The sequence below is a fragment of the Somniosus microcephalus genome, chromosome 29 (genome assembly GCF_052327205.1).
Source record: "Somniosus microcephalus isolate GS21.2 chromosome 29, FLI_Smic_1.0, whole genome shotgun sequence".
Lineage (NCBI taxonomy): Eukaryota > Metazoa > Chordata > Chondrichthyes > Squaliformes > Somniosidae > Somniosus > Somniosus microcephalus.
This window is the reverse complement of record NC_141015.1, coordinates 22,185,001-22,211,317: the sequence shown is the minus strand read 5'-3', so window position 1 is coordinate 22,211,317 and position 26,317 is coordinate 22,185,001. Positions and strand designations below refer to the sequence as shown.

The window sequence follows — 26,317 nt, the reverse complement described above, 5'->3', positions numbered from 1 at the left end:
CACAGATGAATTGTCATCATTTGACAGCTCTGTGAAGCTGTCAAACACTGACATTCTATGTTGTTTGATGAGTCCTTGTAGTCAAGACTCATCAAACCTCTTTTGTGAGCAGAAATTAGATGGTTGTTGCATCTGAGAATGCAGCAGCCATCTGTCATCTCTGCCGATGAGATGCGGGAGTCTCCGCATCTCCAACTGTTGAAGCCTGCAGGAAGAAACAAAAGTAAGTAAACATTTTCTATCACTTTTCACTCACCTCACATACTTACCTCTCCACACTTGCACCCATCACTTACCTCCACAATGCACTTTTGCCCCCGGCAGACCCACTGCTTGCCTTAGTGACCCTGGCGGGGTTTCCCGACGTCAGGAAGCCCGCGCCTCTGCTGGAAAAAATGGGGATAATCCTCTTAACTGCCTGTTAACCACCTGCAGCTGTAATCCCCTTCCCAGGAGACGGGGCCCGGCGCGGGTTGGTTACCCGCCTCCTGGGAAGATGGCACAGAGGCGGGTTGGGGGCGGGATGTGCACCCACTCCCAGTTTCTGCCATTTTCCCGGCAGTCCCGCCTCCAAACCCACCTCCTCAGGGCTGGCAAAATCCAGACGATGATGCGTATTAGCTTGATTGTGTGTTTGTGACAAGTGAGAAAAGACGTGTAAAACAGCTTTTTCATGAGGGGAAGACCCCTTTAACCTACTGTTGATTGCTAAGACATACAGCAAAAGGGGGAGAAAGGAGTCACAAATTTAAAACCCCCATCAGCAACAGAATGAAGAGAGAGGTTAGGAGAATTTTTGATCTTATGCAGAAAGAAAGAAAGACTTGAATTTATGTAGCGCCTTTCGCAACCACCGGACATCTCATAAGAACTGAAGAACATAAGAAATAGGAGCAGGAATAGGCCACTTGGCCCCTCGAGCCTGCTCCGCCATTCAATAAGATCATGGCTCAAAGCCACTTCCCTGCCCGCTCCCCATAAACCTTCACTCCCTTATCTTGCAAAAATCTGTCTATCTCCACCTTAAATATATTCAATGACCCAGCCTCCCCGGCTCTCTGGGGCAGAGAATTCCACAGATTTACGACCCTCTGAGAGAAGAAATTCCTCCTCATCTCAGTTCTAAAAGGGCGACCCTTTATTCTAAAACTGTGCCCCCGAGTTTTAGATTCCCCCACGAGCGGAAACATCCTCTCTGCACCTACCTTGTCGAGCCCCCTCGGTATCTTATATGTTTCAATAAGATCACCACTCATTCTTCTAAATTCTAATGAGTATAGGCCCAACCTGCTCAACCTTTCCTCATAAGTCAACCCCCTCATCTCTGGAATTAACCATGTGAATCGTCTCTGAACTGCCTCCAATGCAAGTATATCCTTCCTTAAATAAGGAAAGCGCGTTACAGCCAATAAAGTACTATTTGAAGTGGAGTCACTGTTGTAATGTGGGAAATGCGGCAGCCAATTTGTGCACAACAAGGTCCCACAAACAGCAATGTGATAATGACCAGATAATCTGTTTTTGTTATGTTGGTTGAGGGTTGTTAAGGCATGCAATGCCCTACCAGAAACAGTGGGGGAAGTAGATACAATAGATTTTAAAAAGGGAAGTGGGTAAATAGCTGAAAAAGCAACATGTAAAAGGATTTGGGGAAATAAAGGGTAGAGGAATTAAACCAAGTGCTAGCACAGGGATGATGGGCCAAATGGTCTCCTTCTGTGCTATAAGATTCTACGATTCTGATAAAAGTATATCATATATATTTTAAAGTTACAGTATTAAATCTGATGTTTCACATGTATAATATTTATAGCCTTTATTTCAAGTCAATGGAGCCTGGTGGATGAAATCCATTTTTTGAAAGAAAAATAGGACTTTACTCTCATCAGAATTATGTTTGTCGCTTAATAACTTGTTAACCGTGTTTTTAGGCCTGTGTGAGACTTTACGTAAGGATACCGCAAAATCACAGAGTAACGTCAGCAGCTCAGGGAGCTTACACAACTGTTGGCATGGCAACTCACCTGCAACGAAGCAAGGCCTCAACCATGACGCGTGCACACCTGAGGTGATTCCAGTGACCAATGTGCCATCTGTCCAGGTCCATGGAGCGGAAATGAAGGTAAGCCCAGGTGGACAAGCAAAAAAAATAATAAAGTACCTTGAGATGAAAGTTAAGCCTGTTCTTCAATAATGGTGTTTTCCAATTCTATGTGTGCCAGCCTGTGGTTTGCTGCCCATTCACTTTAACAGGTGATAAATTCAAATTTGGTGAGCACGGAAGCAGTAAATCCCAGCCGTAAACTGCTCATCATTTTCAAGTGCGTTCCCAATGTTTTTCAGTAGTTGTGTATTTTTGATCTAATTCCTGTTATTGTCACACAAGCAGGCCTAGCGTCTAGGTTTTCAAATTCTCATCCTTGTTTTCAAATCCTCGCCCCTCCCGATCTCTGTAATCTCCTCCAGCCCCACAACCCCCCCCGGAGATATCTGTGCTTCTGTAATTCTGGCCTCTCGAGCATCCCTGATTATAATCGCTCAACCATTGACGGCCGTGCCTTCAGCTGCCTGGGCCCTCATTTCTGGAATTCCCTCACTAAACCTCTCTGTCTCTCTATCTCTCTTTCCTCCTTTAAGATGCTTCTCCAAACCTACCTCTTTGGCCAAACTTTTGGTCAGCTGCCCTAATTTCTCCTTACGTGGCTCGGTGTCAAAATTTGTTCAATAACGCTCCTGTGAAGTGCCTTGGGACGCTTTACTACGTTAAAGGCGCTATGTAAATACAAGTTGTTGCTGTCACATTCTGGTGGTGTGTATGTACAGTCTAATGGCCTAGCTCAGTCTCGTGCTGAGGCAGGAGTCACCTAAAGAAAGAAAGACTTGCATTTATATAGCGTCTTTCACGACCTCATGTCCCAAAGCGCTTTACAGCCAATGAAGTACTTTTTGAAGTGTAGGCACTGTTGCAATGTAGGAAATGCGGCAGCCAAATTGCGCACAGCAAGCTCCCCCAAACAGCAATGTGTTAATGACCAGATAATCTGTTTTAGTGATGTTGGTTGAGGGATAAATATTGGCCCGGGCACCGGGGATAACTCCCCTGCTCTTCTTCGAAATAGTGCCATGGGATCTTTTACGTCCACCTGAGAGAGCAGTCGGGGCCTCGGTTTCACGTCTCATCTAAATACAGAATAAGCTTCAACACACTTACTGCTGGTCAGATCCTCTTAAATCCCACTGCTGCTGAACGTGTTCCCCTCTGTGGAATCAAATGGACTTATATACTTTGGTTGTACACCGTTGTAAACAGATTCTCTGGTAATTTATCTCATTGCTGTTTGCAGGGCCTTGCTTTGCTCAAATTGGCTACCACATTTCCCTGCGTAACAAGTGACGACACTTCAAAAGTACATAATTGGCTGTGAAAGGCGCTATACAAATCTAAATTCTTTTGTATAGTTACTTCAGGACATTACACAGGCAATCTGCGGTCAGCCAGCACATCATCACCAGAATGGGACATCTCTTCCTTGCACTGGTATTCAAAGCGCAAGCATTTCAAACAGTGACGTGGAGCAGGAGAAAGAACGATAATCTTTCTCCTCAAAACGGGGCAAATGTGTTGAATTTCCTTTCATTTATAAAGCACCGTGATTATCCAGACATGGAATGTAAATGGCACCTCTTGCATGCTACAGGTGATCTTGTAACAGCAGACCAGTTTGGTCTAGGTTCGCACCGGAAACATAAACTTGTCTGCGATTTTCTCCCTTTATTTTATTTTTGGGCTCGTGCATCGCTAGGTGCACACATGTGTCCAATTCTGGGCACCACACTTTAGGAAGGGCATGAAGGCTTTGGAGAGAGGGTAGAGAAGAGATTTACTAGAATTGTTTTCTTTATTCATTCACGGGATGTGAGCGTCACTGGCAAAGCCATCCGTTATTGTCCATCCCTAATTGCCCTTGAGAAGGTGGTTGGGCCTCGGACATTGTCCAGAGGAATTCCTTCTTGACAACTGAGTGGCTTGCTAGGCCATTTCAAAGAACAGTTAAGAGTCAACCACAGTGGGTCTGAAGTCACATATAAGCCAGATCATAATCATAACAGCAGATTTCCTGCCCTAAAGGACCATATGGGTTTTTATGACAATCCAATAGTTTTATGGTCACCATTACTAGCTTTTTATTCCACATTTATTTAATTAACTGAATTTAAATTCCGCAGCTGCTATCGTGGGATTTGAACTCAAGTCTCCCACTTATTAGTCGAGATTTACTGGATTACTAGTCCAGTAACATAACCACTATGTCACCGTTTCCACCAAATGGTTCCAGGGATGAGGGATTACAGTTACATGGATAGACTGGAGAAGCTGGGGTTGTTCTCCGTGGAGCAGAGAAGGCTAAGAGATTTGATAGAGGTGTTTAAAATCATGAAGGGTTTAGATAGAGTAAATAAAGAGAAATAACAACACAAAATGCTGGAAAAACTCAGCAGGCCAGGCAGCATCCGTGGAGAGAGAAATAGAGTCAACGTTTCAGGTCGAAGACCTTTCGTCAGAACGACTTCTTATGCTCTACAAACAAACCAAACACGATAAGTTACCAGGGTTTGCTGTTTTCATGTCTGTGGGACTATGGGAGCAATTTTCCCATTACCTAACTGTGGATAGAGGTACTGAATGATTCTACAGGAAACTTTGGTTTATCCGGAGGTTAACTGTCCGGAATGCTCGAGCCACCGGCAAAAATCAGGAGCCGTTTCGTTAGGTTTTTTTTCTTTTCGTTGCTTTTTTCTCAACAGTCAAGCTCTGCAAGGTCTCGCTGAAGCTGTTGCTAAGCTACAGAGACGCTTGCAAGGTACGGCCGACTGTTTAGAAGCTGTTGCTAAGCAACAGGGTTTGTTGCCAGATACGGAGCTCAAAATCTCCGTATGTTTCAACATTAACGCTGGTGTGTCCGGCAGTTTTGATGGGACGGCAACAGCTCGGTCCCGTCGGTGCCGGATAGCACAAAGTTTCCTGTACAAATTAACAGATAATTCAAGCCTCGTAACTGACATTGAACTTATGTCCAGTGAGTGCACAGTTTGATAACAAAATGTTTTTATTCAAGATTTTAAACTTTTGAACTAAATAAGGGAGTGAACCCATTTCAACTGAGCATTTTAAAAATGTGATAATGACCAAGTAATCCATATCTTTCAGTGATGTTGGTTGAGGGATAAATATTGGCCAGGACACCGAGGAGAGCTTACCTGCTCTTCTTCAAAATAGTGCCATGGGATCTTTTATGTCCACCTGAGAGAGCAGACAGGGCCTTGGTTTAACATCTCATCCGAAAGACAGCTCCTCTGACAGTGTAGCATTCCCTCAGCACTGCACTGGGAGTGTCAGCCTAGATTTTGTGCTCAAGTCTCTGGAGTGGGACTTGAACCCACAATCTTCTGACTCAGAGGCGAGAGTGCTACCCACTGAGCCACGGCTGACACATTAAGTGCTGCTGGCATAGACCAATTTCACCCTTGTGACTTTAAAGTGTAGCCCAGGTTGGAGGCAACTCATGGCAAATGTCAACCATTAACAAAATCCTTAGCGTATACTATATAGCGAATATGCAACTCCGTGACTTTTTAAACTTATAGAGAATAAATGGTTTGGGATCTGACAGAATATCACAATCAGTACTTTGTGATTTGATTGACAGGATGGAAGTGAAACTTTGCCAACAGGACAAGACCTAAAAGCAGGAGACAGATACTATGTGGAGCTGGCTAAAATAGATGGAAGCCTTGGAGTTAGCGTCACAGTAAGTGTTAAAATGTTTACTTGCCACTGACGATTATGCTAAATATTCATAATTGTGATCATGGAATTTGAAAAGGCACGGACACTGCAAACACGTTCTTTCCCAGGACATTCAAACTCTGCAACTTCTCACTTCTCTCAGTCTTCCTTTCTCTTACCAGCTAGGTCCTTTAAACCACAATTTTGGTGCCAACTTATTACTGCTCCTTGATTTAACTTGTCTTCTCTGCTTCTGATGTCAGCCCAAGAGATGTCGCCGAGGACGCTTAGGCCGGGAATTTCCTCTGAGCTGCGGTCAATGAGGTCTCTGTGAAGCCAGGATGAATATTTGAAGAATAGGAATACGGGACTATTAGGAACAGGAGTAGACCATTCAGCCCCTCGAGTCTGCTCCGCCATTCAATTAGATCATGGCTGATCTGCATCTCAACTCTATTTACCCGCCTTTGCTCCATATCCATTGATCCCCTTACCAAACAAAAATCTATCACTCTCAGTCGTGAAAGCTCCAAATGTCCCACCATCCATAGCCTTTTGTGGAGAGCGTTCCAGATTTTCATTACCCTTTCGATGAGAAAGTGTTTCCTGATTTCACTCCTAAATGACTTAACTCTAATTTTAAGATTATGCCCCCTTGTTCTGGACTCTCCCATTAGAGGAAATAGTTTCTTTCTATCGACCCTATCATATCCTTTAAAAATTCCTTTAAAAAACACAGAAAAGTGCGAAGTGATAGATTTTGGTAGGAAGAACGAGGAGAGGCAATATAAACTAAAGGGTGCAATCATAAAGAGGGTGCATGAACAGAAAGACCTGGGGGTATATTAGTACAAATCGTTGAAGATGGCAGGGCAGGTTGAGGTAGCGGTTAAAAAAGCATACGGGATCCTGGGCTTCATAAATAGATGTAAGAAGTCACACAACACCAGGTTATAGTCCAACAGTTTTATTTGAAATCACAAGCTTTCGGAGCGCTGCTCCTTCGTCAGGTGAAGTGGAGAGATGCATAAAGACACAGCTTATATAGTCAGAGAATAATGTCAGATGTTTACAGGTAATCTTTCTAACTGCCATTTATCACACCTCGGCAGAGAGATAATCACAGCGATCAAAGGTGTGAATGGTGTCCAAACAGGTTAGTCAGGAAAACATTACATCAAAGAACATGAGGTGGGATCACAAGGGGTCAAATGTTGCAGATGCTGGGGTCTGTATGAAAAACAAAAAACAGACAGCTTCTGATTTCAAATAAAACTGTTGGACTATAACCTGGTGTTGTGTGACTTCTTACATTTGTCCACCCCAGTCCAACTCCGGCATCTCCACACCATGGTTCATAAATAGAGGCATAGAGAACAAAAGCAAGGAAGTTATGATGAACCTTTATAAAACACTGGTTCAGCCTCAACTGGAGTATTGTGTCCAATTCTGGGCACCGCACTTTAGGAAGGATGTGAAGGCCTTAGCAAGGGTGCAGAAAAGATTTATGAGAATGGATCCAGGGATGAGGGACTTCAGTTATGTGGATAGACTGGAGAAGCTGGGCTTGTTCTCCTTAGAGCAGAGAAGGTTGAGAGGAGATTTGATAGAGGTGTTCAAAATCATGAGGGGTCTAAACAGAGTAGATAGAGAGAAACTGTTCCCATTGACGGAAGGGTCGCGAACCAGAGGACACAGATTTAAGGTGATTGGCAGACGAACCAAAGGCGACATGAGGAAAAACTTTTTTACGCAGCGAGTGTTTAGGATCTGGAATGCGCTGCCTGAAAGGGTGGTGGAGGCAGATTCAATTGTGGCTTTCAAAAGGGAGTTGGATAAGTACCTGAAGGAAAAAAGATTGGCAGAGCTACAGGAAAAGGGCGGGAGGAGTGGGACTAGCTGAAGTGCTCTTGCAGAGAGCCGGCACGGGCTCGACGGGCCGAATGGCCTCCTGTGCTGTAACCATTCTATGATTCTAATTTTAAACACCTTGATCAGATCACCCTATCAGGATCAGATATTCTGAACTCAGTGGAATACAAGCCACCTGTCCTTATAATTTAACCCTTTAAGCCCCGGTATCACCTGGTGAATCTGCGCTGCACTCTCTCCAAGGCCAATATATCCTTCCTGAGGTCTGGTGCCCAAAGCTGAACACAGTGACTCCAGACGGGCTCTGACCAACATTCTATACAACTGAAGCATAACTTCCTCCCCTTTGCGATAAAGAATGATACCAGCTACAGTCATACTCGGTCGGTTAAATTTTGAGAGGCTCTGCTATATTGGTGGGCGTTGCAAGCAGTCAGTGCTGGTGCACTGCCCACGGTTTTCCGCTATGTGTTGGCTGAGGGCGAGGCCTTGTTGGCAATGTGGGGCCTCTCAAAATTTACCCCAATGGCATTACCTTGAAGGGGCTGGCCAGTTTCATATCAGTATCATGTATTCAGTATGAGCGAATTAGCAATCCTGCTGGCTTGGGGGTTAGAACCATCAGTAAATAGATTACAGAAATAAAATGAACATAAATTCTAAAGGGAAAGTGGTTAGAAATAAATATTACACAGATTAGAATTAAGGTATTTTTAAAACATTTTTATATAAGCTTGTACCAGATCCAATGAAAGGTTTAAATGGTATTAGATTGGGAAATGCTGATGTACAAAGGGACCTGGGTGTCCTTGTACACCAGTCACTGAAAGCAAACATGCAGGTGCAGCAAGCAGTTAGGAAGGTAAATGGTATGTTGGCCTTCATTGCAACAGGATTTGAGTACAGGAGCAAGGATGTCTTACTACAGTTATACAGGGCCTTGGTGAGACCACACCTGGAGTACTGTGTGTAGTTTTGGTCTCCTTACCTAAGAAAGGATATACTTGCCATAGAGGGAGTGCAGCGAAGGTTCACCAGACTGATTCCTGGGATGGCAGGACTGTCGTATGAGGAGAGATTGGGTCAACTAGGCCTGTATTCACTAGAGTTTAGAAAAATGAGAGGGGATCTCATTGAAACGTATAAAATTCTGACAGGGCTAGACAGACTGGACGCAGGGAGGATGTTTCCCCTGGCTGGAGGGTCTAGAACGAGGGGTCACAGTCTCAGGATACGGGGTAGGACATTTAGGACTGAGATTAGGAGAAATTTCTTCACTCAGAGGGTGGTGAACCTGTGGAATTCTCTACCACAGAGGCTGTGGAGGCCAAGTCACTGAATATATTTAAGGAGGAGATAGATAGATTTCTAGACACAAAAGGCATCAAGGGGTATGGGGAGAGAGCGGGAATATGGTATTGAGATAGAGGATCAGCCATGATCATGTTGAATGGCGGAGCAGGCTCGAAGGGCCGAATGGCCGACTCCTGCTCCTATTTTTCTATGTTTCTATGTCACATGGCAAATTAAACACATACTTATTTGAAGAAGTATCATTGGAAACCCTACGTGAAAAACAGGCTGTACGCGGATGGAGTTGTGACTCCTCTCATCTCGGGTGGGGGTAGTCAGCAGGGGTTGGGGGGGGGGGTGCGGGGGGTGGAGTTGGGTACATAAAACAAAATCCGAAAGGTTGTACGAAGTGGATAGGGGAAGAAAGCGAGGGAAAGAAAAATGAGACGGGGAGAGATGAAAGATGAGGTAGTGTTGCAATTGTTGATTTGTATCAGTTATTACTAAGAATGCTTTGTTCTCTCTCTCTTTCTCTCTATATATAATAACTGTGTTTACAGTTTTGTCCAGAAGAGTCTGAAGACCCTGTTATCTACTGCTTGCTTCTGAATTATTCTATTAACAAATAAATATCAAGATAGAATTAAAGAGCTGGCTAGCCGCCTCTGCTTTCTATCACCTGAGTATCCCAGTCTTCCTGCAACCCTCTCTTCAGTGCCCTGGTGTATTCGGACTGTTTTATAAGCAGCGGTTTCAAAGGCTTCATAGAAGTAATAATTCAAAACCAAACAACAGCAAGGCAGGTCTAATACAGCAAAACATCAGTGTTACCCTGTTCGCTATTATGATGTTATCTTAACCTGTTTATTTGAAATTTTAAACTGTCGTATTTTTGCACTGATAGAAATAAAAGCATTGCTTCCCCTGTTACAGTCAACAAACTGTGTTGCCTGCATAGTCAAAGCAATTTGACGAGCTGTGTTGATGTACGTAAGATCTTATACATATTTGTTATTTATCTTTGTGCATTTGTGCAGGGAGGGAGAACATTGCTGGGAAATGGAACATTTTCCGCTTTGCATCCAGTGGCAGATCCAAGTTCTCCCACGTCAAGTATAACACGCAATGCAAAGCCTCCCAACATGGTTCTGGCACTACACTTGATTGTCAACTGTAGAAGTACATTGTGCTCGTGTGATCGTTGTATTTCCCAGGCCGTCTGCCTCTCACAATGTGTCATTGTGATGTGAATTCAATAATAGAAAAGTATTAATAATGATATCAAAGAGAAAAAATTGCTAGAATGTTTAGACTTCATCTATGTTTGTCATGCTGTGTGTTGGAACTTATGAACTGCTGATTGCATTGCTGAGCTCATTCAGGAGCAATGAAGATCAGCCCCCTAGGCTAGGCTGATGTGTTAGTAAAGTGCTGAAGGAGTGCTGCACTTTTGGAGGTGCCATCTTTTGGATAAATGTTAAACTCAGGCCCCGTCTGCTTGTTCAGGTAGACGTAAAAGGTCCCACGGCATTATTTGAGATTGAGGGGGGAGTCCTCCCCCAGTGTCCTGGGCAACACTCCTTCTTTAACCAACACCACACAAGAAATCAAACAGATTAACCAATCATTCACTTTATTTGCTGCAAATGGGATCTTGCTGTGTGCAACTTGACTGCTGCGTTTGCCCGCACCATAGTGATGACACCATAGTTAACAACTCATCCAAAAGAGATGATTTGCTTTTGGACATGATAAGACACTACATCGATGCAAGTTGGGAACAGGAGTAGACCATTCAGCCTCTCGCGTCTGGTCCAACATTAAATAAGATCGGCACCTCAACTCCTTTTACCTGCCTTTAATGCCTTGATTTAAAAAAAGGGCTTTCTCGCAGTTCAATCCATTCAAAGCGATGGAGGTTGATTTTCAGATAAATTCAGCTCATGATACGATGCGTTTTTGCCAACTCCAGGTGAGAGTTGCGGCAAAAAAACAGGAACGTGCTAGATCAAGACGGGAATCACGCTGGAACAGGCCAACAGAATTATCCCAAAGGAACATCGGAACAAGGTTGGAGAGTGTCTAACCAGTGAAAGAAGACCCAACTGAAGATACTGATTGGAAGGCTCGGTGCAGTTTCTTAAATTCCAATCGATATAATGAATTGATGAAATATTTTAACATTAGTAAAGGACAAATGGCAATGAACATCAAACTGAGCTTTCTCCTTCATTGAGATGATTTATCACCTAATAATGCCAGGGAGATGATTTGTTGGCTTCCTTGTTCTGACATTCTGGAGTTAAGGAGGAAGCATATGATGGATGTAAAACTCTTCAAAGGGAAGAGTCCTTTTTTAAGCATGTTCTCTTGTGCTCTGTAGGGAGGTGTGAACACCAGTGTGAAGAACGGTGGGATCTACGTGAAGGCGGTCATACCTGGAGGAGCCGCAGACCTTGATGGCCACATCAGGAAAGGTAGGGAGGGGGTTCAGGAAATGAAAAGGTGTGAATCACTCAAGAATATAGGTGACCATTCTAGAGGCTAGTTTCCCCACAGTGGCCTGCTCCAACAGATGTTCTCCAACACCTGCACTTTGGGCACTCTGGCGAGGTCTGGGAGACATGATACCTGTTGCATTAGTTGTATTAGAATGACTGTATGAACTGGGGGTCAAATTCTGGCCTTTCACCACTGGAACCTGCGTTCAAATCCAGGCTGATGGAATGAAAGTCTCCGCTGTCTTTTGGCTGTAAAAGTCCCCCATAAAATGAGTTTGGGTAATCTGAATCCATTTCTAAGTAGGCACAGACCCACAGCACAAAACTGTCCTTCATTAGATACCAATCGCCCTGTATTGAAGCCAAAGGAGAGCTGATGTGTGAAACTGAATGAGGGCACAGTGGCAGGTAGGGGCAGGACTCTCAGTTTGAGACCGAGGCATTTTATTGGGTCAGAGTAGAAGGAGATTTACACTGTATCTTCCCATGCAATACCTGATCTGAGAGGGGCCTGATACTGACACCGGGTGCCTCAGATGGAAGGTGTTCTATTTCTCAGCACCAGTGCCACTCACCTTGATGAATGCAACATTTGTTAAAAAAGCATAATGGAAGCATAATAAATGTACAGCCCAGATTTGATTGGCAACGTGATAATAACATGGGAAAAAAATTGGATAAGAAAAGCCCATTCAGTGATCAAGGTGCTCTTTCCATGGACTGTTTACAATCCACCTCATCATGGAATTGCTCCAGCCATTTAATCTCCTCGGGGAAAGATTTATGTAAACACTCCCTGGTCTCCAAAGGTACAGGAAACTTTCGATTAACCGGCCACTAAATAACCGGAAATGTCGGTTAACCGGCAAAATTCAGGAGTCGGCTCAGATAACTTTTTTTACTTTTAGTTACTTTTTTTACTCATTTCTGGCTGTGCAAGCGTCTAACTGAAGCTGTTGCTAAGCTACAGAGACGCTTGCAAGCTGTGCTGATTGTTTTGAAGCTGTTGCTAAGCAACAGGGTTTGTTGCTTGATACGGAGCTCAGAAGCTCCGTATGTTTTAACTATAGCACTCGATTCTCCGGCATTGTTGATAGACCGGCACCAGCTTGGTCCCGTCCGTGCCGGATACCAGAAAGTTTCCTGTAGTCACACAAAATGACAGATTTTCTATCCATTTCCACATCTCCGCTCTTCAACCTTATCTGGCTCTATAGACAACCCCATCCCCCACCGCCTCTCCAGCAGATATTAATCCCCTCGCAACAGGCAGGAGAGGGTCGGGTGCGGGGCGGGGGGGGGAGGTTAAAGACTAAAATATGGGGAACACATCCCCAACAAGCCATGCACCCGCCCACCATCTTTTTTACAGCTGTGGATATCAGTACGTCCGAGTGTCAACAACAACAATGTATTTATATAGCGCCTTTAACGTAGTAAAACGTCCCAAGGCGCTTCACAGGAGTATTAAAAGACAAACAAATTGACACCGAGCCACATAAGGATAAATTAGGGCAGGTCACCAAAAGCTTGGTCAAAGAGGTAGGTTTTAAGAAGCGTCTTAAAGGAGGAAAGAGAAGTAGCGAGGTGGAGAGGTTTAGGCAGGGAATTCCAGAGCTTAGGGCCTGGCAACAGAAAGCACAGCCACTAAAGGTTGAGCGATTATAATCAGGGATGCTCAAGAGGAGAGGATGGACATGGAGAGGCGGGAAAACTCATTAACATATTTAAATCAGGCTCCACAGTGCAATTGGGAGCCCGATTTAAAATTCACTGCTGATGTGCAGGTTTCCCAGGGGTCTGGAAACCCGGCAGTGAAAGGGAGGTGGCTGTTTCAGCACTCCCTGTGGGCCAGGAGGAGCAGGAGTGCTCTCCGCCTCCTCCCCCCCGACTCCCCCCGGCCCCTCAAGGAAACCTTCAGTCTCCCTCCTCCCAATCGCCAGCCTCTCCCCCCTCCCCCCCCACCACACGTTAGCCCTGATGTGTCCCCTCTCCGCCCCACCACGTTGGCCGATCTTCCCCCACACCCCACACTCCCGATTGTCGGGGTCCATCCCCAAGTATGCCTGGTTTTGTCCTCCTGCCTCTGGTGTTCCCGCCGGCCAGGCCGTCCTTCCGACCGGCGGCCGAACGGGAAACGGAGCAAGAAAACGATAAGGAGGTCAGCAGGACCTCCACGTCTCCGGCTTTGCTGGATTCTTCGGTCATTTTCAGCCTCCCGCAGCACCCCCCCCCCCGCACCCTCCCCACCTCCCCTGTAAACATCGGGGAACCTTGTGTCCGTCATGACTCCTGTAAACTTCCAGTCCGAATTTGATTCACAACCAGATCATTTTTTCGAAGGAGTGATCGATAAAGTGTCAATTGCTTTTTGACACTCGGGAAGGGAGAAACAACCCTTTGTTTTGTTTTTAATCTGCAGCCTGTTATTTGTAAACCAGGCCCGTTGCCTTCCTCACCCCATCCTGGGACTTAGCTGAGGCCTCTGATCCAAAGTATAATCCATCTGAAGGCCGAATTGCTTGTGGAGGCCCCACAGGCCCTGGCAGCTCACCCACATAATTTAGCTGAGGTCGGAGTCCCAATTTCGGGCCTCTCAGTTCAGGCGTGCGCTGCCCAGACAAATTTCTACCCCTTTTTTTGTTATCTACAAAAAAAAATGGGCCGAACCATTAATTACGAGGTATCGGCTGGGGACTGCAGCTTAATACTGGTTGATTCTGCCTTTTGGTTTTGAGTTAAAAGATACAAAGGAGCTCCTGTTGCAGTGCTTTGTCATTGCAAAATAAATAAGGTCACGCCAATCCTGACTTCTTTTTTCGGTTTGACAGGCGATCGTCTGCAGGAGGTGGATGGAGTCAGTTTGCAGGGTATCACTCATAAGCAAGCGATTGAGCGTGTGAAGGACACCGGTCAGGTACGTTCCTCCCTGCCCCTGCCACCCTGTCGGCCCACTGCATCCAGTAACAAATTGAAATTCTTTCAGTCAGCATCAACAACAGGTTAAAAAAATCCCTCACTGGAATATTGACTGATTGATAAGTCACCGTGTTTCTCACAACACTGTGCTAGCTCTCTCAGAGTGAGACCAGAACTGAAATGGAAGAAGAAAAAACCGAAGTAAACAAAATTGGGCCAGTGCAAGACAACTTGTGATTGGTTTTTCCTAAGCAATGGTAGTGTAGCTAAGTGGACTGCATCGCCAAGAGAAACTTTCATCCCAACAGTCCGGCCCGGACTCAATCCATTGTCCCATCCTAATTGCCTGAGTGTGGGGTTATTTTTTTTTCACAAATTAATACTGAATCTCATCAGTCAAATGAGAAGAGACCCTGGTATCTGCTGATTGTTTGTAGCAGTGGTCAGAGTCTGAGTGCAGCACTGAATATTTTTGGAAACCATGGCAACCGGCCTACCTCAAAGTGAGCCACACCAAGTTCTGTGAGAATGCTCTCCTGAAACATCCACCCTCGTATTGTTCAATAGCATGCTGGTGGTCAGTGAGCAGCAGAAATCTCCGTGACTCACAAGATGCATGGGGAATGCTTTGGATATTCAACTGTCCATCTCCACACACCTTTATTACCACCTCTCTTAGCTATAAAAGCACAGAGTGTATTCCAGGCCTTTGTTCATAGAGGAGCTCCCTAGATTGGGAAGGGTTAAGGCTTGATGCATGGGCAGGGGAACTATATTTATAGTTTAGTAATCATGGCTCATACTGAATTACTGGGCACCTGCACTGTCGGCAGGTTTAAATTTCAAGCTTAGGTTACCTAACCACTGCTTCTTCTAGTTACTTTATCTTCTCTCCTACGTCTTGCACTATGGGCCTCATCCCATCAGCTCGGTTTCTCAATAAACAGAACACAATGGGCCACAAACCAGGTCCCAGCATCTTGGGGATAATAGGTGTTCATTCTGAAACAAATCTGAGATTAAATTGAGGCTCTGTCCACCTGTTCACATGAATATTAAAGAGGCTATTTGAAGAAGAGCAGGAAGTTCTCCCAGTGTTTTTTTTTATTATTAATTCACGGGATGTGGGCATCGCTGGCAAGGCCAGCATTTATTGCCCATCCCTAGTTGCCCTTGAGAAGGTGGTGGTGAGCCGCCTTCTTGAGCCGCTGCAGTCCGTGTGGTGAAGGTGCTCCCACAGTGCTGTTAGGTAGGGAGTTCCAGCATTTTAACCCAGCGACAATGAAGGAACGGCGATATATTTCCAAGTCAGGATGGTGTGTGACTTGGAGGGGAACTTGGAGGTGCTAGCGTTCCCATGCGTCTGCTGCCCTTGTCCTTCTAGGTGGTAGAGGTCGTGGGTTTGGGACCTGCTGTCCTGTCCAACATTCCTCCTTCAAACAACACCATCACAAAACCAATTATCTGGTTATTCATCTCACTTGTTGTTAAATGAATGCTACATTCTCCTACAGTGACTGCAACTCATTGTATATGAAGCGCTGTATAGCATGCGATTAGCTTCTGTGTAAGGGCTTTATTGTGTTAAGTGACTCCTAATGAGTTGCTCCTTAGTTCTCACTCCCTCCGCTCCAAAATTGGTGGTTGCTATTTGAGCCACTATGTCCCTGCCCTATGCGGCTCCCTCCATGGATCCCTCCACCTTGCCACTGCCCTCTTTGCTTAAAACCCTCTTCTTCAATCGTGCCTTTGCTCCCTCCCACCTGAAACTTTTCACTTTCACTTTTCCCCCTGCTGTTCAGCATTCACTATTCTTCCTCCTCCTAAAACGTATTGCGAGACCTCTCTGTACGCGACAAGCCCTCTGGGAATGTGCGGCGGCGATTGTTCGTGTAACCCATCATAAGACCTGCTGGAAACATTCATAAAAACACCAGGGAATGTTATCCCTCTGCCCATACAGAACACAATCAACCAAAACTAAATGAAAATCATAAAGCAATTCACGGGCAGATATTTCAGCATTCACCTGAGCCTGCTGTGACTCAGTTTATGTTGTGTATTCAAATAGCTTTCTAGGAGGCTGTAGCTTAATTCGGTTAAATTTGCATGCTAAATATGCCGATCTGCATAATAATGAATATTAATGAGCTCTCTCTATATTGATGCAAGGTGCTTTCAAATTACATAAATAAATACCATTTTGTTTATTTAAATCTCAACAATGCTCTTGTTCGTAACCAAAGAAATAGATCGATGATTTTTATTCTCTATGCAAAATGTAATAAAAATTTGATGACAGCAAGTTTATTTACCATGACTGTGTAACAAATTGCTAAATATTGCTGACTTTTATTATGAAATTTCATGTTTAAAATAAACCCCAACAGACAGTTTATCATGCATAAATTTGCATACATTTGTGTGCCATCCTAATTCAGACACACATTGCGATGATTAAGTGTCATTAATGGTGGTGCAGCACCACTGTACATTGAATAAATTTGAAATGTAGTCCATCAAGCATCTGGGAATTGCTATTAAAAAATGTTACATTATCTGCCCAGTAATTGAAAATGATTCATTGGCCAGTCTTTGGTGTCGACACACCACATTAAATGTTTCTTAAAGAATTCTTGTAATCATGATCAACAGCAGCAACAACTTCCATTTATATAGCACCCTTAACGTAGTAAAATGACCCAAGGTGCTTCACAGGAGCGTTATCAAACAAAATGTGACACCGAGTCACATAAGGAGATATTAGGGCAGGTGACCAAATGTTTGGTCAAAGAGGTAGGTTTTAAGGAGCGTCTTAAAGGAGGAGAGAGATGTAGAGTGGCGGAGAGGTTTAGGCAGGGAATTCCAGAGCTTGGGGCCCAGGCAGCTGAAGGCACGGCCACCGATGGTGGGACGAAGGAAATCAAGGAGGCACAAGAAGCCAGAATTGGAGGAATGCAGAGTTCTCGGAGGGTTGTAGCGCTGAAGAAGCATAGGGATGAATTACTTGAAAGCAGCATTGAACAATAGCCGCAGCAGAGCTTAATGATGACAAGGTTTCGCAACTCACACCTACGGGCAATTTTTAGAGGTAAAAAGAAAAGAAAGTCTTGTGTTTATATAGTGCCTTTCACAACCTCAGGATGTCCCAAAGCGCTTTACAGCCAATGAAGTACTTTTGAAGTGTAGTCACTGTTGTAATGTAGGAAACACGGCAGTCAATTTGCGTAAAGCCCCACAAACAGCAACGTGATAATGACCAGATAATCTGTTTTAGTGATGTTGTTTGAGGGATAAATGTTGGGCAGGACACCGGGGAGACTCCCCTGATCTTCAAATAGTGCCACGGGATCTTTTACGTCCACCTGAGAGAGCAGACGGGGCCTTGGTTTAACATCTCATCCGAAAGACGGCACCTCCGACAGTGCAGCGCTCCCTCAGTACTGCACTGGGAGTGTCAGCCTAGGTTTTTGTGCTCGAGTCTCTGGAGTGGGACTTGAGCCTACAGCGTTCTGACCCAGAGGTGAGAGTGGATCATCGGAACATAGGGATAGGAGTAGGCCATTTAGCCCCTCGAGCCTGTTCCGCCATTCAATAAGATCATGGCTGAGTGCTACCAACAGCTGACACAAGACATATAACTCTGGGGGACACTGGAGCTACGCGATGTAGATTGCTCCTGATGGCCCAAAATCTGCACCTTCCCAAAAAAAATCTCCTCCCATGAAGGCCCCTGTAAGATTAGCCTAACGTGAGTGGCCACAAGAAAATGTTCCAATTAAATTAAGAATTTAAATAAAAAATCTCTGCTATTACTCTATTAAAATTCATTTCAATATTTCTGAGACAAAAAACTCGAGTGAGGCTAACATGCATGAACCAGGTTTCCCACTGGGTGCATCGATAAATGGAAAGACATTCGGCATCATCCCCAGCACTGCTGCCATCTAACACACACAGGCACTGAGGACGAGACGCATTAGACTAGCTGCCAGCATATAATCTCCGATGTAATAAAACTCACTACGCACTTGGTTTGAGCATAAAGCAAGGCTTTAATCAACTTGTTTCAGAACATGGAGGTCTAGTTGTACTTCACTAGTTCCTGTCTTACAAAATGTCCCTGGACAAGCTGGGCCGACGCCCAAGTATTTATACTCCTTGGACGGCGCCACCAGCTGGCCGTCCAGTGTTATTTCATGAGTAGATTCTTTATAATGATGAGATTTATAATAATCTCTATCAAATGTTTGTGTCTAACTAGACCCAACCCCATTAGGATAAGAGGTGAGAAACAGATTTTGCCAGGGAAATTTCTACAGCAAGAGGAATGGCCACGTGCTTGCTTGGGGGAGGTGCTGCTTCTCTTTGTCTATTCATCTGACTGTGAAATATGTTTTAAAAAATGGTGCTTCTATAATGCTAAATATGTTAAAAAGATTATTTTCAATTTAATTGGTATATGTAAAGCAATATTGACTCATAACCGCAACCATCTGTAAAATACTATTGCCAGGAATGAATAGAAATGTATCCCAATCCACTAAGGAGGCAGCAGGACAGGTAGATAAGGTGGTTAAAAAGGCATATGGGATACTTGCCTTCATTAGCCAAAGCATAGAATATAAGGGCAGGGAGGTTATAATGGAGCTGTACAAAACGCTAGTTAGGCCACAACTGGAATACTGTGTGCAGTTTTGGTCGCCACACTATAGGAAGGATGTGATTGCATTGGAGAGGGTGCAGGGGAGATTCACCAGGATGTTACCTGGGCTGGAGCATTTCAGCTATGAAGAGAGACTGGACAGGCTGGGGTTGTTTTCCTTCGAGCAGAGAAGGCTGAGGGGGGACCTGATTGAGGTGTACAAAATTATGAGGGGCATAGATAGGGTAGATAGAAAGGAACTTTTCCCCATAGTAGAGGGGTCAATAACCAGGGGGCATAGTTTCAAGATAAGGGGCAGGAGGTTTAAAGGGGATTTGAGGGAAAACTTTTTCAACCAGAGGGTGGTTGGAATCTGGAACTCACTGCCTGAAAGGGTGGTAGAGGCAGGAACCCTCACAACATTCAAGAAGCATTTAGATGAGCACTTGAAACGCCATAGCATACAAGGCTACGGACCAAGTGCTGGAAAATGGGATTAGAATAGACAGGGCCTGATGGTCGGCGCAGACACGATGGACCGAAGGGCCTCTTTCTGTGCTGTATAACTCTATGACTCTATCCCGTGTACAGCCTACAAAAAATCTCCAGCCACTGCCCTTCATATTCTGCAGATAATTTCAATCTTTGCTACAAATGGAAGTTAGGTGCTGCTCTGGTTGATCCAGCGCTGTTACTGATTAATGTGAAGACACAAGCGAGTCCCCGCGCCTGCATGTGCTTTCCACTGTTTGTTTTCACTTAGGAGCCCTGCACCGTGTAACGACACAGGGGCCTGCGAGGTGTGTGCGCAGGAAACCAGACGTGATGGCATAGACCGCGGTGTGCAGTCGGAACAGCTGGGTGACAAACGATTCATTCGATTGTTCTGCGTCTCTTTGTCAGGTGGTGCGGCTGGTTCTTGAGAGAGGACAGCAGGCGACAGCTGGGAGTCCCGGTTATGAATGCCAACAGGGAGTCGTTCTCGACAGTCGGCACAGGAAACAAGATGAATATCCTGACGATTCCATGGCAACAACCTTGTCTGTCGTACCCAAGGACTACAGCTTCATGACAGATGGTAGGGGCTGATGTTAAGAGAGGGAGCAGCGTGTCAGTACGGCTCTCATTTTTTCTTTTTAAGGCTAATTTATAACCTGTCTCCGTGGCAAGGAACAAAAGATTTCTGAAGGTCTATAAAGATAATCGTTAGAAATGAATTCAACTTTTGCCATCAGTGCTAGCTATTAATACATAAAGTACATCCCTTTCCTCTCAGTCACACCTCCTCCACCCTAATCAGAGAGATAAGACAACATCTCATTGAAACGTATAAAATTCTGACAGGGCTAGACAGACTGGATGCAGGGAGGATGTTTCCCCTGGCTGGGGGATCTAGAACAAGGGGTCACAGTCTCAGGGTAGGACATTTAGGACTGAGATGAGGAGAAATTTCTTCACTCACAGGGTGGTGAACCTGTGGAATTCTCTACCACAGAAGGCTGTGGAAGCCAAGTCACTGAATATATTTAAGAAGGAGATAGATAGATTTCTAGACACACAAGGCATCAAGGGGTATGGGGAGGGAGCGGGAATATGGTATTGAGATAGAGGATCAGCCATGATCATATTGAATGGTGGAGCAGGCTCGAAGGGCCGAATGGCCTACTCCTGCTCCTATTTTTCTATGTTTCTAAATTTTGCATGAATTGAGAGAACAAAACAGAATCTTTTTTTTAAAGTTCATCACGTATTCTGAATAATTGCAGTAGTGCAATAACAGTTGTACATATAAAGTGATGTGAAGTGTCAAACAGTGGGAATACCTTGATTAATGCGATGCAGATGAGTCAGTTTGATATTTTCCGAGCATTCCCTGTTAAAGGTGACCCTGGATAAATTTGATGCCACATATTGATTGCAGAGGAAAGCTGCAACATGTGGCACAGCAGCTGGAATCCAGGTTCCCTGTCAGCTGGTGTGGAGCACTTCCCCACTAAATCTTTCAGTGTGGTGAGAGTCATCGATGCTGAGCACATCTAAAGTGCAGCAGAGTGTGGAGCTTTTTGATGTATCTATGAATCTATGAATGTGAAAAGACTTGCGTTGCTATCAGGACATAGCGCCATAGGGGTTGACGTATGACGAAAGGTTAAGCAGGTTGGGCCTATACTCATTGGAGTTTAGAAGAACGAGAGGTGATCTTATTGAAACATACGAGATTCTGAGGGGTTGTATCTCCTGCACTTCTGCCCTCACCCCTGCCCCTCCCTCCCGGAACCACGATAGGGTTCCCCTTGTCCTCACCTTTCATCCCACCGGCCTCCACAAAAATCAGTCCGTAAGAGGGACCCCGAGCTTCCGGTCGCCTGTCATTTTAATTCACCATTCCATTCCCACTCAGACCTCACCGTCTGCGGCCTCTTGCATTGTTCCACGGAAGCTCAGCGTAAACTCGAGGAACAGCACCTCATCTTCCGATTAGGCACTTTACAGCCTTCCGGACTCAATATCGAGTTCAACAATTTCAGACCATAACCTCGGCCCCTATTATATTTTTATATTTTTTATCCACACTTTTGGTTTGTGCCTTTTCCTTTTTTTCTCTCTCCCACATGGCAGCTGTCTCTCACTCTGCCAGCGCATTTCACACTTCATCTAGAGCCATTGTCTGTTTCTTTACCTGTCCTATTACCATCTCGTCTCCCCTTGAATATCTCTTAATGTCTCTTCTTTCATCCCCTCCCCCATTTCCCAGCCCCCAAACTGCCTTTTAATCAGTTTCATTTCCTGCCTTTTTTTCTCAGTCCTGACGAAGGGTTTTGACCCGAAACGTTGACTCTATTTCTCTCTCCACGGATGTTGCCTGGCCTGCTGAGTTTTTCCAGCGTTTTCTGTTGTTATTTAAGATTGATGGGGTGGATGCTGAGAGGATGTTTCCCCTCGTGGGGATATCAAGAACTAAGGGGCATAGTTTCAGAATAAGGGGTCGCCCATTTAAGACGGAGATGAGGAGGAATTTCTTCTCAGAGGGTCGTGAATCTTTGGAATTCTCTACCTCGGAGAGCTGCGGAGGCGGAGTCATTGAATATATTCAAGGCGGAGATTGACAGACATTTGAACTACAGGGGAGTCGAGGGGTACGGGGAGAGAGCGGGAAAGTGGTGTTGAGGCCAAGATTGGATCAGCCATGATCTTATTGAATGGCGGAGCAGGCTCGAGGGGCCAATTGGCCGACTCCTGCTCCTGTTTCTTATGTTCTTATGTAGGACCCAAGAGATTGTGTAACAGCTTACAACACGTGGACTTCTTTGGTTGTGGTCTTTTAGATTTTTTTTCTTCCTGGAGATATTAAGGGATATGGGGCAAAGGTGGGTATATGGAGTTCGGTCTCAGATCAGCATGATCTCATTGAATGGCGGAACAGACTCGAGGGGCTGAATGGCCTGCTCCTGTTCCGATGTTCCTACCTTCCATTTGCCATTCCATCTTATGAAATTGATGAGAAATTGAAGGACACGGGGAAACTGCCTCATTAGTCGAACTGGTGATTGGAACTGTTTGTTTTTTTTTATGATAAAACGGTGAGGTCCGTAGAAACATTGGCCCTGACATTTACGGGAAGGAGGTGGCAGAGGTTGAAAAGGACCAAAGAACCCGACAAGGCCCGAGTACGCCGAGGTCCTGCCGAACTTACTGGCGTGACCGCCATATCGTTTTTTGGATCCGTTTCCCAACCAGCAGCCAACCACAGTGACAGCCGGGCCAGCGGGCGGGCGGGAGGGAACGCCAGCGGCAGGAGGGAGGGATGGGGGTGGGGGGAACAGGCCAAAGACATTCTTAAGGGGCCAGGCTGGGAGGGGGAGCACTGCCCCTCCTCATCCTGGCCCTCAAGGTGTGCTGTAACAGGCACTTACCTTGTGGAGCCGGCAGGTCCCGCCTCCCTTTCACTGCCGCGTTTCCCGACCCCTGGGAAACCCGCGCAGCAGCCGTGAATTTTAAATCAGACTGTGGGAGCACGATTTAAATATGTTAATGAAGTGTCCCGCTGTAAAGCCACAAAACCTGTCACTGTAAAAACGGGCATGTGCGCGACGGGTTAGAATCGCGTTTCGCGCATTTGACGGTTTAACCTCGACCACCTCCCACCCGTCGGGGGGGGCGGGGATTAATATCGAGGCTATTATAATTGGACCATCTCTCAAGTCTGAGCTCACACACTACCCGCCTAATTAAAATCGTCCACGGCACGATCACCTGAAGTGCTGTTGCTTTCTATAAGCTGGGTGGGAGCAACAATATAGCATGTGTTTGCAAACATAAAACGACCTACATTTGATTGCACCATCTTCAATCTACTTAAGTAAATCCCGGAGTCAAATTTCTTCATTCAGTTGAGCTGAGGCTGCATTGTAACTTTATGTCCTCTTGCTGCTCATGTCGTATCAAGATACCACGATTAAGCATTTGCTCTCATTCTCCTCATCTGTGTTCATACAAGGATTGAAACCTACAAAAATCGCCTCGAAAGGACCACGTCACAGAGAACACTGGTGAATCTTTTGCATAAAGCAGTGCTCTGAGGAGTCCTACCCCTCCTTTGTAAGTGTCAGTTTAGCACAGCCGTAGCATTTGTCTGTCAGTAGGTTTGTGGGAGTTCTCCCCGGTGTCCTGGCCAACAATTATCCCTCAACCAACATCACTAAAAACAGATTATCTGGTCATTATCACATTGCTGTTTGTGGGAGCTTGCTGTGCGCAAATTGGCCGCCACGTTTCCTACATTACAACAGTGACTACACTTCTAAAATACTTAATTATTGGCTGTAATGCGCTTTGGGACATCCTGAGGTCATGAAAACCGCTATATAAATGCAAGTCGTTTTTTCGCCAAGCCCTCCACCAGGACTTGAGCATGTAATCTATGCTGACACTTCAGCGCAGTAGTGAGGGAGTGCTGTATTGTCAGAGGTGCGTCCTATAGATGAGATGTTAAACTAAAGGCCCATCTGCCTGTTCACGTGGACGTGAATGATCTCATAGCACTTTTTCAAAGAAGGTCAGGGAGTTCTCCCTCTGTAATAAAAACAGAAAATGCTGGAAACACTCAGCAGGTCAGGCAGCATCTGTGGAGAGAGAAACAGAGTTAACGCTTCAGGTCGATGACCCTTCGTCAGAACTGGAAAAAGCTGGAGATGGAACAGGTTTTTAAGCAAGTGCAGGGGCAGGGAAAGGGGGGAGGGGAGGAAAGAACAAAAGGGAAGGTCTGTGATAGGGTGGAAGACAGGAGAGATTGAAAGACAAAAGGGATGATGGTACAAGGCAAAAGGAGATGGTAATGGGACAAGTTAAGAAACAAAAGATGACTCTCGATGAGGTGTAAACTTTAATGGCAGAATCATCAACAGCTGCTGTGTGAGAGAGAAAAAGAAAATAGAAAAAAAGAAAAAAAATGGGGGCAGAGGTTATGGTCTGAAATTGTTGAATTCGATGTTGAGTCCAGAAGGCTGTAAAGTGCCTAATCGAAAGATGAGGTGCTGTTCCTCGAGCTTACGTTGAGCTTCATTGAAACAGTGTAAGAGGCCGAGGACAGAGAGGTCAGAGTGGAAATGGAGCAGAGAATTAAAGTGACAGGCTTTGACGGTGGCAGGACAAGTTGAGAAGGCTGTTAGAAAAACACATGGAACCCTTGGCTTTATTATTAATAGAGGAACAGAGTACAGAAGCAAGGAAGTTATGTTAAACCTTTATAAAACACTGGTTAGGCCTGAGCTGGAGTATTGTGTCCAATTCTGGGCACCACACTTTAGGAAGGATGTCAAGGCCTTGGAGAGGGTGCAGAAGAGATTTACTAGAATGGGACCAGGGATGAAGAACTTCAGTTATGTGGAGAAGCTGGGGTTGTTCTCCTTAGAGAAGAGAATGTTGAGAGGAGATCTGATAGAGGTGTTCAAAAATCATGAATAGTTTTGATAGAGTAAACAAGGAGAAACTGTTTTCAGTGGCAGTGGGTCAGTCAAGGTGATGGGCAAAAGGACCAGAGGCATCATGATGAAACATTTTTTAACGCAGCGAGTTGTTGTGATCTGGAATGCGCTGCCTGAAAGGGCGGTGGAAGCAGATTCAATAGTAACTTTTAAAGGGGAATTTGATAAATACTTGAAGGGGAAAAATACAGGAATTTGGGGAAAGAGCAGGGCAGTGGGACTAATTGGATAGCTCTACCAAAGATAGGTACGATGGGCCGAAAGGCCTCCTGTGTTGTATGATTCTATAATTCTATGATTCTATATAATGTAACTAACATAGTACTGGACACAAACAATTAGATATCAATGGGAGTAGAACCCATCTGAAGTCAGCACCAGCGAAACATTGATATACGATCAAGATGCTAAGAAATGCTATTCTACTCCAAGATGCAATGCAATTTCCAGATTCAAAGGGTAGCTGGGATATGTCCAAGGTTGTTCCTACTGCTCATTATTTTTGACAAGTCTTTTCCTTTTAAGTGCCAATCTGATGGTCTCAAACATTTGGAATTCATACCTCACTGAGCTTAGAAATCTTTGAGAACTGGGACTCCTGATGAGTCATCCTATTTGAATCATAGAATAGAATCATAGAATGGTTACAGCACAGAAGGAGGCCATTCGGCCCGTCGAGCCCGTGCCGGCTCTCTGCAAGAGCACCTCAGCGAGTCCCACTCCACCCGCCCTTTCCCCGTAGCCCTGCAATTTTTTTCCTTTCAGGTACTTATCCAATTCCCTTTTGAAAGCCACGATTGAGTCTGCCTCCACCACCCTCTCAGGCAGTGCAATCCAGATCCTAACCCCTCGCTGCGTAAAAAAGTTTTTCCTCATGTCGCCTTTGGTTCTTTTACCAATCACCTTAAATCTGTGTCCTCTGGCTCTAGACCCCTCTCCCAATCTTTTGTCATTTGGGGCCAAATTGTCCCAGGCATTGATGAAAAGGCATCTTAATTGTGTGTTCTCGGCCCCCGAGCTAATAACCTCTTTTCAATGTTGCTGGTCATTATTCTCTCCTAAATCTGACTGTGATGTATTTAATTACAGTATAACTCTTCAAATGGGACATCCCCATATAATGCAAAATGTTTCCTTTATCCAATCACTTTTATTATGTAAACACAATTGACGTATTTTTTGTATTTGTTCTTGGAAGGTGGGGAACATTGGAAAGACCACATTTATTGCCCATCCCTCGTTGCCCAGATGGCATTAAGCTTCAATCACATAGAGTAGGACTGGAGTCACACGTAGGCCAGACCAGGTAGGGATG

General features: G+C 45.0%; 1 protein-coding gene across 7 annotated transcripts in view; it reads left to right on the top strand.

Annotated features, from left to right (window-relative positions):
* Positions 1 to 26,317, top strand: part of ptpn20 (protein tyrosine phosphatase non-receptor type 20) — a 505,217-nt gene that overhangs the window by 297,120 nt on the left and 181,780 nt on the right. For all 7 annotated transcript variants that reach the window (XM_085970355.1, XM_085970356.1, XM_085970357.1 and 4 more), the window contains 5 exons: positions 1,932 to 2,122; positions 5,709 to 5,810; positions 11,337 to 11,430; positions 14,286 to 14,371; positions 19,922 to 20,096. In XM_085970355.1, the coding sequence (XP_085826481.1) occupies positions 1,932 to 2,122; positions 5,709 to 5,810; positions 11,337 to 11,430; positions 14,286 to 14,371; positions 19,922 to 20,096 (648 nt within the window). The remainder of the gene's footprint in view (positions 1 to 1,931; positions 2,123 to 5,708; positions 5,811 to 11,336; positions 11,431 to 14,285; positions 14,372 to 19,921; positions 20,097 to 26,317) is intronic.